At 45.3% G+C, this 20368-nt stretch overlaps 1 protein-coding gene across 2 annotated transcripts in view; it reads right to left on the bottom strand.

The window, feature by feature from the left end:
* The window catches only part of AcCoAS (acetyl coenzyme A synthase), a 142632-nt gene that overhangs the window by 87959 nt on the left and 34305 nt on the right, over positions 1-20368 (bottom strand). For both annotated transcript variants that reach the window (XM_071669833.1, XM_071669834.1), the window contains exon 2: positions 8997-9192. In XM_071669833.1, the coding sequence (XP_071525934.1) occupies positions 8997-9192 (196 nt within the window). The remainder of the gene's footprint in view (positions 1-8996; positions 9193-20368) is intronic.

Below are 20368 nucleotides of genomic sequence, written 5' to 3'. Positions count from 1 at the left end.
TCATCTTCCAATTACAAAACATGTATAAGATTACATCGGCGGTGAACAAACATTACAGAGGAAACGAAAACGAATTCCTAATGATAGTACTGCAAATCAACAGACATAGACTCAAGAGTATGTCACACTGGACCCAACTGTAACCATGACCCATGATATCTTGTGGTGTTAGAATCCTTTAAGGCACGTCCTCAAGTACCCTCCCACTTATCCTCATTTTGATGTTACCAGACTCGGCCAGCAAGTGGTCACACCGTGTCATCTTCAGCGAGGTTGTGTAACCATCATCGGACGAAACGAAGTACAGGTCTTGTTGAGGAACTTCTCACGCCAAAGAAGCCCATTCATTACCCTGCTTCTGAATGGGGTTGCGTAACTAATCCTCCTCATTTACCCATAGATGCAAAGGCTACCTGAGCTGGTTTGTGAGCCTTTGCCTTACTTGCGTGCTTTCCCCCCTTCTGCCAGTGTTAACAGCAACTGAGGAACCTGATTGGGCCATGATTGTACTGGAGCAAATATAAGTCATGTCTTTCAAGAAGTGTTTTTTTTTTTCCTACATACCCTCTATATCTTCGGTTCAAGGTTCAGTGGTTCTGCAGCCGGTACAGCGACATGTACCCGCATTACCAACTGAGCAGAGAGGAACAATATGGCATCTGCTACAATGGCGGGAACTAGGATCAACAGCAATTTATATAATCACCGACGTTTGTCAGAAAAAAAAAATTATACTATACTTAAAACATCATCGAATCTCGGAGGCTTCACTGGCAGCTGTGCTCTGGCGAGATAAGCAGAGCAGCAATGAAGTACAAACGATCGATGGTGATCCGTCGTATCGAACGGTTGTAGCCAGGAGGAGCCGGAGCACTGCATGTTGTACTGCCGGCACCGCTCAGGTCACCCTGGCTCAGTGTGCGGATGGGGGTCGCCACGCCCTAACCCTCACGAGAGAACGCGCGCGTGAAGACCGGAATACTAAGGGAGGGAGAAGAGCACGAGAGACACAAGAAGCGAAGGACGGTGGAAGAGCAACACCGGTTAAGACGAAAGGGAGAATGAAGAGCGGGCAGAAGTAGGCCAAGGGCCAGAGAGAGAGAGAGAGAGAGAGAGAGAGAGAGAGAGAGAGAGAGAGAGAGAGAGAGGTGAGGCACTGGATCCATACCGGGGTCCACCTGCGCGCCCCACCTACCGCCAACGCCTTCGCCCACACCGCGCCCTCCTCACACCCCACCCCTGCCCCTCCCGCTGCCTCGTGACGTCCAACGGCCGCCCACGTACAGCTCAGGGTTTCGCAATCGTCGATAAGGCACGTCATGCTTCATAGTGACCTACGTGCAACTATTATTTGCATATGTCGAAGCGTGAACGTAGTTCAAAGTGGATGTCAGTTTCTATGAATTTAATGAGTGCACAAGCGAGTCGATTACCGAGCGCGAGTAGGATGTGAGTGAGACTGTTGGTGACAAAGCGAAGGTTTCCATCCGACGGCCGGGTTACGCTTGAAGCCAAGTAACGGAGATCTTCCTCACCCGAGAGTGACCACATCCCTCACATCCACCTAGTGGAAATCTTCCTAACGTTATAGTCAAGAATTTTAATCAAGCCATCTTCACACTCAGTCAGTCACCCCACCACCCTCTCATGGTCAGCTGGGAGTCTTAACATTGCCGCTAGACACTACATGTCTAGCAAACAGCCAGCTGTGGATGTAATTCACTCCATGAACAATGTTACCATACTGCCTCTTACAGAGGATAAAGATCTTCCTCATTTACAGCCAGTTACCATGCTAACTCTCAGGAGGTTCTCCACCGCAAACATGTATACCTTACACTGGATTTCAGTCTTCTACACCTAACCGGAGGGCCAATGTCCACCCTTTTCTTCGGGAAATCCGTGTCTTCTTAAAGGGGTTCCTTGAGCTACGACAGCAAGGTCAACACATGATCGCCCCTGAAATTTAAACTACAAATCATAACGTCTCGTACAGCAGCTATACTCTTCACTGTATTCAATCTGCACTTTTCAGCAGATTTCTATCTTTATTCATAGTTCACTAGCAGACTTTCCATGTATATATTGTGCTGCATCTATCGCGTAAATGAGTGCAGTGTAAGAACAATTCAAACTGGGTCAATATCTATCACAGCAAATGTTTACTGCTCGGGGCTATTAACAAAGCTATAGTAAACAATATCCTGTTCCCTACATATAGCCACTACCAGGGTCGTGATGGACTGCAGGTAACTCACTACAGGAGACAACCACCAGGGTTGTGATGTAACGCCAGTAACTCACAACAGGATACAACCACCTCTACGTTCTTGGCGTCTGGCAGTACGTGGATATGTACCTGGGCTATAAAACATAACACGCTGCTGACGTCAGGTGGTAGGCATCAATATGCATGGACTGGTTGCGAGCAATACGTCACGTCACAGGCAACTGTGAATCAAGCATCAAATATTACCACAATGTATTTTCTATTACCCTGCGTGGCGGTGTGGCTTATGTATGTCATAGGATGCGACGTGTCACTCGGGAGGGGGGGGGGGGGGGGGGTACACTCGATGTTCTCTGAACCACACAAGGGTGTATTGAATACAATCCACCACTCATTATCGAACCACTGGCGATCCTCACATCCACCTGGAGTTTGGGTCAGCACCAAACAGTCTCCTCAATCATCCGCATCATGTTATATATTCATTTTTTTTTTTTTTTTTTTTTTTTTTTTTTTTATACTTTGTCGCTGTCTCCCGCGTTTGCGAGGTAGCGCAAGGAAACAGACGAAAGAAATGGCCCAACCCCCCCCCCCCATACACATGTACATACACACGTCCACACACGCAAATATACATACCTACACAGCTTTCCATGGTTTACCCCAGACGCTTCACATGCCTTGATTCAATCCACTGACAGCACGTCAACCCCTGTATACCACATCGCTCCAATTCACTCTATTCCTTGCCCTCCTTTCACCCTCCTGCATGTTCAGGCCCCGATCACACAAAATCTTTTTCACTCCATCTTTCCACCTCCAATTTGGTCTCCCTCTTCTCCTCGTTCCCTCCACCTCCGACACATATATCCTCTTGGTCAATCTTTCCTCACTCATTCTCTCCATGTGCCCAAACCATTTCAAAACACCCTCTTCTGCTCTCTCAACCACGCTCTTTTTATTTCCACACATCTCTCTTACCCTTACGTTACTTACTCGATCAAACCACCTCACACCACACATTTTCCTCAAACATCTCATTTCCAGCACATCCATCCTCCTGCGCACATCTCTATCCATAGCCCACGCCTCGCAACCATACAACATTGTTGGTACCACTATTCCTTCAAACATACCCATTTTTGCTTTCCGAGATAATGTTCTCGACTTCCACACATTTTTCAAGGCTCCCAAAATTTTCGCCCCCTCCCCCACCCTATGATCCACTTCCGCTTCCATGGTTCCATCCGCTGACAGATCCACTCCCAGATATCTAAAACACTTCACTTCCTCCAGTTTTTCTCCATTCAAACTCACCTCCCAATTGACTTGACCCTCACCCCTACTGTACCTAATAACCTTGCTCTTATTCACATTTACTCTTAACTTTCTTCTTCCACACACTTTACCAAACTCAGTCACCAGCTTCTGCAGTTTCTCACATGAATCAGCCACCAGCGCTGTATCATCAGCGAACAACAACTGACTCACTTCCCAAGCTCTCTCATCCCCAACATGACAGAATAATTATTCTATCTCTTGGCTGAACCAATTTAGAGATCGAATTTCTAAAGGAAACGGAGACGAACTATAAACAATCTAGAACGCTTCAAGAAACACACGCGCTAATATTTGCTGAAGCATCTAATGAGCGTATCATGACTGCATTTCATGTGATCATATTCCCTGGTCATACGATACACTCAACACCCGCACCCTACCTCCTCCATCGTGTCTCCCCATTTGACGCTGTCCACGGCCGCCCGATACAACGGCCACTGTCCACACCGCGCTACCTGGCCCAGAGTCTCTGGTATTAATGCTCAGTCACCTCCACGATGACCCCAGACATAACAAGACTAACGTAAGCAACACAGACATACCACGACTGCCATACGTACCACAGACATATCACGACTGCCGCACATACCACAGACGTACCTTGACTGCCGCACATACCACAGACATACATACCTTGACTGCCGTACGTACCACAGACATACCACGACTGCCGGACATAGTGGAATATCATTCTGCTTAACAAGAGCAACAGTCACTGTCGACTCTCCTTTCTGTTTTTTCTGTGCAAGTGACCGGTTCCCAGGAGGAAGGTAAGTTGAAATCCTCCAGTTAGGCTTACAGAGAGGCAGTTCCTCGACCTCTTAACCCAACACTTGTGTCTGGCGGCTTCAATAATCCTCGCCCCTCCCCCTAGGCCTTGTTAAAGGAGAAGCCCGGGACTGCGCACCTGGCCCCCCCCCCCCACCCCACCTAACTGGAGAAGGCCGGGGCTGCCCACCTAACACCCCCCACCTCACTGGAGAATCCCAGAACTGCCCAGCTCACCATCCTCAACGAACTGGAGAAACCCGAAACGACCCACCCATCTACCTGGGAGTCTGGGACTGCCCACCTACCATCCCCACCTAACTGGGGAAACTTGGGAATGCCCACTTGACCATTCCCACCTAACTAAAGAATCACAGAACTGCCCACCTGACCATTCCCACCTAACTGGAGGAGCCTGAAACTGCCCAACTAACGTCTACAGCAACAAAGTTACTCTCAACCACCTTTCTCACTAACGTCTCTCTGAACCGCCCACCTCAGTAACGTCTCTCTGAACCGCCCGTCTTAGTAACGTCTCTCTGAACCGCCCACCTCAGTAACGTCTCTCTGAACCGACTATCTCAGTAACGTTTCTCTGAACCGCCCCTCAGTAACGTCTCTCTGAACCGCCCACCTCAGTAACGTCTCGATGAACCGCCCACTTCAGTAACGTCTCTCTGAACCGCCCATCTCAGTAACGTCTCGATGAACCGCCCACCTCAGTAACGTCTCGATGAACCGACTATCTAGTAACGTCTCTCTGAACCGCCTCAGTAACGTTTCTCTGAACCGACTATCTCAGTAATGTCTCTATGAACCGCCCACCTCAGTAACGTTCTCTCTGAACCGCCCACCTCAGTAACGTCTCACTGAACCGCCCACCTTAGTAACGTTTCTCTGAACCGCCCACCTCAGTAACGTTCTCTCTGAACCGCCCACCTCAGTAACGTCTCTGAACCGCCCACCTCAGTAACGTCTCTCTGAACCGCCCACCTCAGTAACGTTTTTCTGAACCGCCCACCTCAGTAACGTTCTCTCTGAACCGCCCACCTCAGTAACGTCTCTCTGAACCGCCCACCTCAGTAACGTTTCTCTGAACCGCCCACCTCAGTAACGTTCTCTCTGAACCGCCCACCTCAGGAACGTCTCACTGAACCGCCCACCTCAGTAACGTTTCTCTGAACCGCCCACCTCAGTAACGTTTCTCTGAACCGCTCAACTCAGTAACGTCTCTCTGAACCGCCCACCTCAGTAACGTCTCTCTGAACCGCCCACCTCAGTAACGTTCTCTCTGAACCGCCCACCTCAGTAACGTCTCACTGAACCGCCCACCTCAGTAACGTCTCTCTGAACCGCCCACCTCAGTAACGTTTCTCTGAACCGCCCACCTCAGTACCGTTCTCTCTGAACCGCCCACCTCAGTAACGTCTCACTGAACCGCCCACCTCAGTAACGTTTCTCTGAACCGCCCACCTCAGTAACGTTTCTCTGAACCGCCCACCTCAGTAACGTCTCTCTGAACCGCCCACCTCAGTAACGTCTCTCTGAACCGCCCACCTCAGTAACGTTCTCTCTGAACCGCCCACCTCAGTAACGTCTCGCTGAACCGCCCACCTCAGTAACGTCTCTCTGATCCGCCCACCTCAGTAACGTCTCTCTGAACCGACTATCTCAGTAACGTCTCACTGAACCGCCCACCTTAGTAACGTTTCTCTGAACCGCCCACCTCAGTAACGTTCTCTCTGAACCGCCCACCTCAGTAACGTCTCACTGAACCGCCCACCTCAGTAACGTCTCTCTGAACCGCCCACCTCAGTAACGTTTCTCTGAACCGCCCACCTCAGTACCGTTCTCTCTGAACCGCCCACCCCAGTAACGTCTCACTGATCTGCCCACCTCAGTAACGTTTCTCTGAACCGCCCACCTCAGTAACGTTTCTCTGAACCGCCCACCTCAGTAACGTCTCTGAACCGCCCACCTCAGTAACGTCTCTCTGAACCGCCCACCTCAGTAACGTTCTCTGAACCGCCCACCTCAGTAACGTCTCACTCAACCGCCCACCTCAGTAACGTCTCTCTGATCCGCCCACCTCAGTAACGTCTCTCTGAACCGACTATCTCAGTAACGTCTCTCTGAACCGCCCCTCAGTAACGTCTCTCTGAACCGCCCATCTCAGTAACGTCTCGATGAACCGCCCACCTCAGTAACGTCTCTCTGAACCACCCATCTCAGTAACGTCTCGATGAACCGCCCACCTCAGTAACGTCTCTCTGAACCGACTATCTCAGTAACGTCTCTCTGAACCGCCTCAGTAACGTTTCTCTGAACCGACTATCTCAGTAACGTCTCTATGAACCGCCCACCTCAGTAACGTTCTCTCTGAACCGCCCACCTCAGTAACGTCTCACTGAACCGCCCACCTTAGTAATGTTTCTCTGAACCGCCCACCTCAGTAACGTTCTCTCTGAACCGCCCACCTCAGTAACGTTCTCTCTGAACCGCCCACCTCAGTAACGTCTCACTGAACCGCCCACCTCAGTAACGTCTCTCTGAACCGCCCACCTCAGTAACGTTTCTCTGAACCGCCCACCTCAGTAACGTTCTCTCTGAACCGCCCACCTCTGTAACGTCTCACTGAACCGCCCACCTCAGTAACGTTCCTCTGAACCGCCCACCTCAGTAACGTTTCTCTGAACCGCCCACCTCAGTAACGTCTCTCTGAACCGCCCACCTCAGTTACGTCTCTCTGAACCGCCCACCTCAGTACCGTTCTCTCTGAACCGCCCACCTCAGTAACGTCTCACTGAACCGCCCACCTCAGTAACGTCTCTCTGAACCGCCCACCTCAGTAACGTTCTCTCTGAACCGCCCACCTCAGTAACGTTCTCTCTGAACCGCCCACCTCAGTAACGTCTCTCTGAACCGCCCACCTCAGGTAACGTCTCTCTGAACCGCCCACCTCAGTAACGTCTCTCTGAACCGCCCACCTCAGTAACGTTTCTCTGAACCGCCCACCTCAGTAACGTTCTCTCTGAACCCCCCACCTCAGTAACGTCTCTCTGAACCGCCCACCTCGGTAACGTCTCTCTGAACCGCCCACCTCACTAACGTCACTCTCAATAACTTCTCTGAATCGTCGCTCTCAACCACTGGCCACGCTCACCCATCTAGCTCAATCACGTTGCGCTCTTGCCCATTCACTTTCATCCTGTCACTTTACGCGCACACCCTCTTCATGTCGCTCTCTCATCTAGTGGTCATCGTAACTTCACATTATCAGCCTCCAAGGCTCCCAACCACCTATTTCCGTCACATTACCCCACCTCATCACACTGTCAACCACCAGCCCCCATCACATCACTTTCAGTCACATCTTCATACAGTGTTGGGTATATTCACGGTCGGAATATCACATTCACTGATCGTTTTCTCTGTGCAGAAATGTGCACAGTATTTACTTTAAGTGCACAATGGTCACCATATTCACTTAAGTATAAGAACATTGTTCATTCATATATAATGAATGAACCATGATAACTGTACCTGTAATCCATATCAACTGAAGGAGTATCGTCTGCTGTTGAGGTCCTGCTTCCTCACACGTTCATTTTGTCCAATACACGCTAGTGCACTGTGGCCATCTTTCATGCAACACGTACAAAGGAGGACGTAAGAAAATGAGGAGAGACAGGAAGTAGAGCAGCAGAGGGAACAAGTAGAGCGGCACGAGATTAATTATGGTTGCAGTAGCAGCAGCTGGAGATAAGCTATTACATCAATGAGAATCAGAAGCATCAGCAGCAGTAGCAGTAAGATACGTGCAACTGTTGAGAGAGGCAGGAAATAGGATAACAGAAACAGCAAGATGAGGAGGACAACCTCCATCACTATGAGTAAAATAACCCCTGTAACAGGAACAGATATCAACAACAGTGGCAACGGCATCAGCAAAAATGACAGATACCAGCATCAGCAGAACACGCGAAGACTGAGAATTAGGATGACAATGAGGATGATATGAAGGAGGAGGAAGAGACGTTCTCACAGGAAGTGGTGAACCCTTAAATAATTCACCGGATCTCATTTCCCACTGATATCTCCTGGAACTCTGCACCAGGGTGTGGCCCTGCCATCTATACACAGTATCATAGCCGGAAAAAAAGGCTAAACTATTTTTTCTTGGGAATGTTTATAATTTCTAACAAGAATGTATCCAATATAAACATACTTAAACATTTTCGTTAAAAGCCTTTCTGCAAATGTGTATTTGGGTGAAGCGAGCGTTGTTGGTACGTACGGACGAATGGGTAGGAAGAGATCAATACGCAGTCTCCTGTTATACAATGAAAGCATAAAAACTAGTCCGCTTAATATATTACATCAAAATTCGCAGAATCTAATGGAGATACGACAAACTTTCGAAGGGCAAGATATGAGAAAAAGGCCACTATACTTGAAGAGGCAGGTAATCATTACATTAAGTGTGGCTTGAGTACACAATGGTCGAGGTTGATATCAGAGTTGTATGAATGTCTCCAGGGAGCCAGGCAACGGGTGACGGTGCCGCTGAAAAAGGCTCTACCTACGGTCCTGTGGCTATACTAAGGTTAGCTTAATACAGCAAAGATACCGAACAGACAGACAACACTTTACTCACCACAATAGAGTGTACAGCACCGATCCTGGCCACAGCCAACATGGCCACCACCAGCTCCTTAATCATGGGCATGTAAATGGCCACACGGTCACCCTTGGCCACGCCCTTAGCCTTGAGTACATTCGCCACGCGACACACTTCCTTTAGCAGCTCTCCGTAGGTCACCACCTCAGCGTCGGCTGGATCGTTGCCCTCCCTATGGGACATGCCAGGAATAGTCAGAGTAAGTACAAGGATGACGGGGAAGTTAGGGACTTAAAAAGAGAAAGTCGTTACATTGTGAAGAAGATAATGAAGGCACAACGGCCAGCCAATCTTTCAAGGGTACAGGAAGGTTGGGGATGAGTACAAAAGAATACAGAAAAAATTGAGGAAAACATTATTGATAGGGGATACGAGAATCCAGAACATTTTCCTAAATGTATAAAGACCAAAATGTCAATCAAGGATCATAAAACAAGAGGATGATTCACAGGGATGGGTTACTGATACGGGGAATGATATATATGTACTGTTACCACAGATGGAGACGAACTAACCCTACACCACCAGGATTTTCCATGTGTGAATTATGATTAATCTTTTCGCTCTTCATAAAGTCTAGAGAATGGAGCGTGCGTTTTCTGTTGCTCCTTCTAGTTCTGCCATGTTTGCTGGGGTTAATGGCACCTGTAAAATGATCTAATCTTTACACATTTCTAACTTGACAATTTTGCCCAGTCAGAGGAGTATTGTTAGCACACTATCATATTTTTGTCAGTTAAGTACTATCCATTATTTGTGCGTGAGTTTCATGTTGACGGCTCAGAATAAAAATAGCCTATCACTTTCTCCGACGAGATACGAATTGCTATGCTGTACTTGTCGGAAGTGAGGTCGTCCGCTGTAAATAATCTTATGTCATTTATATTCATACTTCCATTATACGCGTTTCTTGCGTCCACTGAGAAGCGGTTGCGACTTATCTCCAATAAACAGCATGTTTCCAATGTGACCACTCGCAAGACTTCACTGACATCCATTTGCCCAGCACAATTATGTTCTCGCTTTCAATAATGTTCATCTTCCTACCATACCGTCTTCTAAGTCAGTGCTAATACAAACTCAGTTACACCGAATGCAAACTGGTAGACAAATGCAGATAACAAATGCTAATAATAACCGTAAGCCGTGAGTGGGGGTCATAATACAACATCAGAAGCACTGTGGCGGCCGTTCGTTAACTAAAACAGAAGCTTATGATGGAAGAGGGGATGCCGGGATCTCATGAGGGTTGGGAGGGTATAGGGTTCACTCAGAAGTCAGGGTAGCGGGTAGATGTATGCTGCCTGCCAGCTACCCACTCGAAGACTGAATATTTTTTGTCAAACTGACACATCTCTAAAGGACGCTTCAACTCTTCGACACAAATATTTTTTCTGGGATTTAACAGAATTCCATTAGTTTATTTGGTTTTGATTACAAACTAAGAACGACAAAATAACAATAAAATCATACCCACAATTCAAAAAATATATATTAATGTATTCATTACCCATACCTTAACTTTACTCGTTAAATTATGTAACATCTCGATGTTTTGACAAAGACGGCGTAAGAAGGCGAGTCCTGGGCGTTGTCAGTGGCAGTCAGAGCCGAGGTTCAGTGAACCTAAGGCACATTGGCTGCGCTAAAATCAGAAGTGGGATTGAAAGTTGCTCGACGAGCCGGTACTAACTCAGGTCAACTGAGATTATATATATATATATATATATATATATATATATATATATATATATATATATATATATATATATATACACACACACACAAGCGAGGTAGCGTCAAGTATAAATGACCAAGCCGTGAAGGGAAAATATGAGTACATTTCCCTGGATCTCCTGGAAAAGAGATTTTGGAACCACTGGGACCCTTCTTTAGCAAGAGGTCCATGGGCAATTATGAATTAATAAATATACATATTTACTGCAAGCATTTAATATCTTCTAAAGATACCACTGTTATCATGACTACAAATCAAACAGACTAATAATACTCTGGTAAATATAGAACTATATGTAACAGGGCGCGTCCCCCTCTCCCTCAACCCCATTAAGTCTCCGGTTGGGGTGGGAGAATACGCCCAAGCCCACCCCTTGCCTGCTAACCACTACCGCCATCTGACGACATCAAGCATCCCTCGCCACGCCCCTACCCCACTCCATCCCCTGGCCGCCCAACTGCTACTCTCGCACTACGCTTGACACAGGGCATCAAGGACGGCCAGGACGATAAAGAGAAAGATCACTTCAGTACAAAATGAACTCCGTCGGGGCCATATTTCCCCAGCTAAGTCTTGGCAGTAAAGTGTAGAGTTTTCTACTTAGGACACAAAGTGAGAGAGCGAAACGTATCCCAAACCTGAAGTAACCAAATTCCGGTTACAGAGTTGATAAATTCTTTTTCTTAACAAATTCCACCTCGTTCATTTTTTCTCCCCATAATAACGTGTCACATAAGTGTAAAAATGTTTTTTTTTTTTTTTTTTTTTTTTTTTGCTTTGTCGCTGTCTCCCGCGTTTGCGAGGTAGCGCAAGGAAACAGACAAAAGAAATGGCCCAACCCACCCCCATACACATGCCTTGATTCAACCCACTGACAGCACGTCAACCCCGGTATACCACATCGCTCCAATTCACTCTATTCTTTGCCCTCCTTTCACCCTCCTGCATGTTCAGGCCCCGATCACACAAAATCTTTTTCACTCCATCTTTCCACCTCCAATGTGGTCTCCCTCTTCTCCTCGTTCCCTCCACCTCCGACACATATATCCTCTTGGTCAATCTTTCCTCACTCATTCTCTCCATGTGACCAAACCATTTCAAAACACCCTCTTCTGCTCTCTCAACCACGCTCTTTTTATTTCCACACATCTCTCTTACCCTTACGTTACTTACTCGATCAAACCACCTCACACCACACATTGTCCTCAAACATCTCATTTCCAGCACATCCATCCTCCTGCGCACAACTCTATCCATAGTCCACGCCTCGCAGCCATACAACATTGTTGGAACCACTATTCCTTCAAACATACCCATTTTTGCTTTCCGAGATAATGTTCTCGACTTCCACACATTCTTCAAGGCTCCCAGAATTTTCGCCCCCTCCCCCACCCTATGATCCACTTCCGCTTCCATGGTACCATCCGCTGCCAGATCCACTCCCAGATATCTAAAACACTTCACTTCCTCCAGTTTTTCTCCATTCAAACTCACCTCCCAATTGAATTGACCCTCAACCCTACTGTACCTAATAACCTTGCTCTTATTCACATTTACTCTTAACTTTCTTCTTTCACACACTTTACCAAACTCAGTCACCAGCTTCTGCAGTTTCTCACATGAATCAGCCACCAGCGCTCTATCATAAGCGAACAACAACTGACTCACTTCCCAAGCTCTCTCATCCCCAACAGACTTCATACTTGCCCCTCTTTCCAAAACTCTTGCATTCACCTCCCTAACAACCCCATCCATAAACAAATTAAACAACCATGGAGACATCACACACCCCTGCCGCAAACCTACATTCACTGAGAACCAATCACTTTCCTCTCTTCCTACACGTACACATGCCTTACATCCTCGATAAAAACTTTTCACTGCTTCTAACAACTTTCCTCCCACACCATATATTCTTAATACCTTCCACAGAGCATCTCTATCAACTCTATCATATGCCTTCTCCAGATCCATAAATGCTACATACAAATCCATTTGCTTTTCTAAGTATTTCTCACATACATTCTTCAAAGCAAACACCTGATCCACACATCCTCTACCACTTCTGAAACCACACTGCTCTTCCCCAATCTGATGCTCTGTAAGTGTAAAAATGTTTTATGCACTGTATACTGTGTGCTTCACTTACATACTGAATATATGACATAAAAACCCTTAAGTACGACAGCGCGACCCTTAGTTATGATGGCCTAACCTTTAACTTGACCCATAAAAGTAACGTGAAAGGTTAAGCCATCGTTATCTCAGGGTTATACCGCTGTGCCCATGGCGGTAATGTTGTATTCAAATGGTCGTCTTCAAATTTGAGAGGAGTATCTCTGCTATCCTTCAGAGGGAATAGAGTGGAATAATTCCATTTCCAGCTGCATCTCTGGGTTAAAGGTTGAAAAGATATGTGGTGAAACTTAAATGCATTAATGAAGGCCAAGGACATCTACAATGAATATGCATTAGACGTCGCCACGCAAGAATGCACTCGCATTATTCTTGGATGTATGCAGTGTGTCATCCTTGCATATAAGAACAGCGTAGTGAATATCAACAAATGTATGCATGTACTAGGCAAGGCACTGTAACAACAGAAATTTCCCATAAAACGAAATAAATTACAATATGCTTGCTGCTACTTCCTCCCAATATTACTCTTTCTGTTCTACCTATTTTTTTCTTTTTGTGAATTTCGTAAGTGCCTCTTCTTAAACAGAAAAGTTATATTTAAATGTCGTGTCGTAGAAGATAACTAGGAAAGGCGGGAGCGGGTGGCCAGAAATACTCCCTTCTTGCATTACTTTCCGAAAGGAGGGATAGAGCAAGGAGCCAGGAGAGGATTTTTCCCTCTGCGATTCGGTCATCCGTTCTTGACGCTACCTTACTCAAAAGGAAAATGGCGACAGAATGACCTGGATCGATGTGGTATATGAGAGGTGGTTACGTCTTTCTCTTAAGGTAGCTAAGACGGGACGGGCAATTGAATGCTCTAACCAAGGCCATCTCATTTACTATATATGTATATATATATATATATATATATATATATATATATATATATATATATATATATTATCCCTGGGGATAGGGGAGAAAGAATTCTTCCCACGTATTCCCAGCGTGTCGAAGAAGGCGACTAAAAGGGAAGGGAGCGGGGGGCTGGAAATCCTCCCCTCTCGTTTTTTCATTTTCCAAAAGAAGGAACAGAGAAGGGGGCCAAGTGAGGATGTTCCCTCAAAGGCTCAGTCCTCTGTTCTTAACGCTACCTCGCTAATGCGGGAAATAGCGAATAGAAGAAAATATATATATATATATATATATATATATATATATATATATATATATATATATATATATATATATATATATATATATCCTAGCATAGGCGAGGTAACCAATCTATCGAGTAGAGCCGAGGGGAGGATGAACAGCTGCGTTGACTGTGGACGGGCGTGCCGGGACCAGAATTCCAAATGATGCAGGCCCGACCCCGAGAGGGCCGTGAATGCAACACGGTCAGCTTAGCAAACCGCTACACCATGCGCTTTCAGACAGCTGTGATCCGTGGCAACATCAAACATACGAGAGTAAAACAGCCCGCTGCAAATGGAGTTAACATATAGGGCACTGCTGTTTGCCGTGGCAGAAATCTCTATATGTATAACTGTGATGCCTTAGGGTTGTTAGATACTCGAAGATTCTTCTTCCAACATAGGAATCACAGATGGTCACATCTGCGCAAAACGTTTTAGAAGTCTGTATAGTAAAAACTGACACGCCCTTGCCATCCTTTTATGAACAAGGAGCCAGCAGGTCTAATCATACAGGCAGGCTACGAATCAGTGTATTTTTCGTAAGAACATTTCATAAAACATCATGAGAATCATGTGATATCAACACAAAGTCCAGATCCAAAGCATTTCTCAAACCTCTTTAATGTATCATTCTCGTGGCCTCCTCAGGATGCGGGAAGACCAAGCTAAACCACAAACCCGGATTAGATCCGTCATTGTTATCACAGAAACTAAACGAATCGATATGGAACAACGAGAAACCCTGGCAGACAGCAAAGTGATAGATGTGATGCTGGACCTTGGACGTTATTGCATTCTTGAGGCTTCGACCGCCAGGCATGCCAGTATGGGAGCACGATGGAGAAACTTTTATGATGTAAAGGTGAGGTACCGGCAGCACACACACACACACACACACACACACTTTCCAATCCATACGTGTTGGAGGGCTGTGCAGGCACACTTAGGCCACCTGAGGTGTTATTCAGGACGTCACCCGAGGGAGGTAAGGAGTCAAGGGAGTGAAAGAGGACAAATGCTGTGCCCATCTCTTGAAGGAACGAGACTGGGAAGTGGCACGGATCTGCGACTAGTCTCTTCAGCAAACGTAGTATATAAGATACTGGAAAACATGGTCAGAGATCAAATGGATGGTTAACTGTTATGAAGAAATTACTCAAGTGGGAAACAACACAGATTCCGTGAAAGATCATTTATAATAAACAAAACTTCCATGAAAAAATGAGCTCCGTTTTAGACAAAAGAGAAGGATGGGTGGATTGTGTATATCAGGACTGTCAGAAAGCATATGACACTGTCACATACAGATGTTTCGTAAAGAAGCTGACTCTTATGGTAGGAATAGGGGGAAGACCCCCCCCCCTCGGTGAAGAGGAAATTATTTAGCGGAGGGGAACCGGACGCATGTCACAGGTACCTGCCTCCTCGTAATGGGGTTGGAATCATGTGTCGCAGGGCTCGATCCTGGGCCTACATATTCTCCCTGATCTATGTAATTGTCCTGATACAAGGGCTAGACTCATACCTGTTCGTTTGCGATGCCAAAATCATGTGGGAGAAATAAACAACAACTGATGAGCACTTCAATAACTTAAAAAGGGACCCTGACAATCATCGCAGTTGGTCTGATGAAATTCAACCACAGTATGTTCTAAAGCAATGAGAATAAGACGCAGTGAAAGAACTCCATACAAATATTATCTAGCAGACAAGAAGCTGCAAGGAAGAGATGAGTCTGCACTGTACCTATCCTGTCGTCACAGCCTCAAGTACATGGATATGGAAAAAAAATTTATAGTAATTTGTTCACATCCTACATGAGACCAAACTAGAATATGCTTCTCAAGTTTGGTCAAGACACTTATAGAAACACAAAGAAACCAACTGAGGAGGGCAACAAAGATGGTAATAGAATTAAGACAGACAAATTCCAGTGAATAACCATAACTCATAAATCTATCCATCACATAAAGAGTGAAGAGCAGAGGTTGACTTAATCACAACCTTTAAGTTTTCTTTTAAAACCAGTTTGATGATGTGAACAGTTACCGGGCCTTCGAAAGATGCAAAGACAAAGCAACCAGAGGTCAGAGCATGAAATTAAGCAAGAAACTTACCAGAATCTTTTTATATATAAATAAGCACTTTGTAGCATAAGTAGTGGATTAACGGGATAGGGAATGCTGACAACATGAAGAACCACGGAATGTTCAAGGAGACCAGGAGCGCAGAACCTCCTCTCTCTCTCTCTCTCTCTCTCTCTCTCTCTCTCTCTCTCTCTCTCTCTCTCTCTCTCTCTCTCTCTCTCTCTCTCTATACTGCATAAACAGGTAAGTACACACACACACACACACACACACTACAGGTCGAGCATGGCAGGCCCCAAAGTGAGGAGGACGATTTGTGGAGGACACGAGAAAAAGAATTTTGTAGAGTGAGCGAGACTTGGCTTATCATGAATATTCCATTTACCTGAGTTATAAAAATAGAACTGGTAGACTCTTCCTGCGAAAATGATAGCGTATCCCTCTGAATATATATATATATATATATATATATATATATATATATATATATATATATATATATATATATATATATATATATTTAAACTATTCGCCATTTCCCGCATTAGCGAGGTAGCGTTAAGAACAGAGGACTGGGCCTTTGAGGGAATACCCTCACCTGGCCCAATTCTCTGTTCCTTCTTTTGGAAAATAAAAAAAAAAAAAAAAAACGAGAGGGGAAGATTTCCAGCACCCCGCTCCCTCCCCTTTTTAGTCGCCTTCTACGACACGCAGGGAATACGTGGGAAGTATTCTTTCTCCCCTATCCCCAGGGATAGGGAAGCCTAGCGGTTAGCATGCCTGCCTCTTGCACAGGGGTCCCAGGTTCGATCCTGTCTGTTGAAGGTTTGTATGTTCTATGAAGGTGCGCGTTCATATGCACTTTATTCGTATTCATATACCTCCGCGTTGTACAGCTAGGTTCGGTACAACGCTATCAGCTGGCTATGTGCGTCTGTTCGGAAACAACCAAGTATAGACCCCGTTGCTCACCATTGTGAGACGAAGGGTATTCGAGTACTCAGTATTTCGAATAGTTGTTTCCTATTATACAGTCCCATAGCCTAGCGGTTAGCATACCTGCCTCTTGCACAGGGGTCCCAGGTTCGATCCTGGCTGTTGGAGGTTTGTATGTTCTATGAAGGTGCGCGTTCATATGCACTTTATTCGTATTCACATACCTCCGCGTTGTACAGTTAGGTTCGGTAAAACGCTATCAGCTGGCTATGTGCGTCTGTTCGGAAACAACCAAGTATAAACCCCGTTGCTCACCATTGTGAGACGAAGGGTATTCGAGTAGTCAGTATTTCGAATAGTTGTATACAATTATACAGTCCCATAGCCTAACGGTTAGCATTCCTGCCTCTTGCACAGGGGTCCCAGGTTCGATCCTGGCTGTTGGAGGTTTGTATGTTATATATATATATAATGTTTGTTTTACCGAACTCCGTTTACATGAGATTACACCACGAGTGAAAAGTCCTTTATATATATATATATATATATATATATATATATATATATATATATATATATATATATATATATATATATATATATATAATATATATATATATATATATATATATATATATATATATATATATATATATATATATATATATATATTCCTGGTAAATTATATGGGAGGGTATTGATTGAGAGGGTGAAGGCATGTACAGAGCATCAGATTGGGGAAGAGCAGTGCGGTTTCAGAAGTGGTAGAGGATGTGTGGATCAGGTGTTTGCTTTGAAGAATGTATGTGAGAAATACTTAGAAAAGCAAATGGATTTGTATGTAGCATTTATGGATCTGGAGAAGGCATATGATAGAGTTGATAGAGATGCTCTGTGGAAGGTATTAAGAATATATGGTGTGGGAGGCAAGTTGTTAGAAGCAGTGAAAAGTTTTTATCGAGGATGTAAGGCATGTGTACGTGTAGGAAGAGAGGAAAGTGATTGGTTCTCAGTGAATGTAGGTTTGCGGCAGGGGTGTGTGATGTCTCCATGGTTGTTTAATTTGTTTATGGATGGGGTTGTTAGGGAGGTAAATGCAAGAGTCCTGGAAAGAGGGGCAAGTATGAAGTCTGTTGGGGATGAGAGAGCCTGGGAAGTGAGTCAGTTGTTGTTCGCTGATGATACAGCGCTGGTGGCTGATTCATGTGAGAAACTGCAGAAGCTGGTGACTGAGTTTGGTAAAGTGTGTGGAAGAAGAAAGTTAAGAGTAAATGTGAATAAGAGCAAGGTTATTAGGTACAGTAGGGTTGAGGGTCAAGTCAATTGGGAGGTAAGTTTGAATGGAGAAAAACTGGAGGAAGTGAAGTGTTTTAGATATCTGGGAGTGGATCTGTCAGCGGATGGAACCATGGAAGCGGAAGTGGATCATAGGGTGGGGGAGGGGGCGAAAATTTTGGGAGCCTTGAAAAATGTGTGGAAGTCGAGAACATTATCTCGGAAAGCAAAAAATGGGTATGTTTGAAGGAATAGTGGTTCCAACAATGTTGTATGGTTGCGAGGCGTGGGCTATGGATAGAGTTGTGCGCAGGAGGATGGATGTGCTGGAAATGAGATGTTTGAGGACAATGTGTGGTGTGAGGTGGTTTGATCGAGTAAGTAACGTAAGGGTAAGAGAGATGTGTGGAAATAAAAAGAGCGTGGTTGAGAGAGCAGAAGAGGGTGTTTTGAAATGGTTTGGGCACATGGAGAGAATGAGTGAGGAAAGATTGACCAAGAGGATATATGTGTCGGAGGTGGAGGGAACGAGGAGAAGAGGGAGACCAAATTGGAGGTGGAAAGATGGAGTGAAAAAGATTTTGTGTGATCGGGGCCTGAACATGCAGGAGGGTGTAAGGAGGGCAAGGAATAGAGTGAATTGGAGCGATGTGGTATACAGGGGTTGACGTGCTGTCAGTGGAGTGAATCAAGGCATGTGAGGCGTCTGGGGTGGACCATGGAAAGCTGTGTAGGTATGTATACACGTGTGTGGACATGTGTATGTACATGTGTATGGGGGGGGGTTGGGCCATTTCTTTCGTCTGTTTCCTTGCGCTACCCTCGCAGACGCGGGAGACAGCGACAAAGTATAAAAAAAAAAAAAAAAAAAAAAAAAAAAAAAAAAAAAAATATATATATATATATATATATATATATATATATATATATATATATATAATTCTAGTTTGTCATTCCAGGCAGAAATTATATGCGAGGTATGTATAAGACCTTCTACTTCTACATCCCACTATGTTATGAAGCATCTCTTAGCGTATACGTGCTAATGAGTAGCTTTTTATATCTCTTAGCCGGCAGCAGACTCATACATCTTATTTAAACAATCCCTGCGGTAAAGAACCTTTAGGAGGTCTTAACTTCAGCAGAAATTCCGGCCCTACAGGACGCGAATATCGCATAAGAGTATCCTAGCCTGCATAGACCAAAGCGCTTTGAATATCGACATGACTAGCCTTCCTTCTCTCGCTCTGAAAACTGTTGCTACTCCCGGTATGACCTTACGTAAGATATGATAATTTACCATTCGAGTTCTCCATCGTCACTCCTGCATGCTCTGGTCATGGCTCCCGTTCATGATGAAGTGTTAATCTTGTGTTAGATAGGTAAATATTCCTTCCTTCCACAGGAAAATAACGTACATTCCTCCGGTATTCACTGTCTTCCTTTCAGATAAGACAACCTGATTGATATCTGCGAGCAGGTCTTCAGTGTCCTCAATCCCTGTGGATGACGTGTAGAGATTCTTACGATCTGAAGTGACTGTCAGATATGAAAGCTGGGAATGACAAACCACTATAACTCAGTATTCTGGAAGCAGTTATCTTCTGAACAAGACGGTACCACTCTTGAACATGACGTTACATTAATAGCACAACGGCAAGACCCAACGATGCGAATCATGGGAATGAGGGTCGTACCATCGTGCTCAAAGATTGTAAAGATGGGTTCACGGGGTTCATGACCAGCCAATGGAGAACCTCAAAAAGACCCTACTGGACAAATATTGACACACTGCACTTGATCAAACAGGTTGTGAAGGCTGCACAGCTCACAGGCTCAACCTGCCTGGCGACGGATGTAAGAGAGAAAAGTTTGGCCTTTCACCAAGATGTCGGAAAGGTTCCCCAAACCAACGGGCGTGCGTGTGTGTGTGTGAGTGTGTGTGTGTGTATATATATATATATATATATATATATATATATATATATA

The sequence above is a fragment of the Panulirus ornatus genome, chromosome 14 (genome assembly GCF_036320965.1).
Source record: "Panulirus ornatus isolate Po-2019 chromosome 14, ASM3632096v1, whole genome shotgun sequence".
Classification (NCBI taxonomy): Eukaryota; Metazoa; Arthropoda; class Malacostraca; order Decapoda; family Palinuridae; genus Panulirus; species Panulirus ornatus.
The sequence above is the reverse complement of the archived record's forward strand: the minus strand, read 5'-3'. Positions and strand labels throughout refer to the sequence as shown.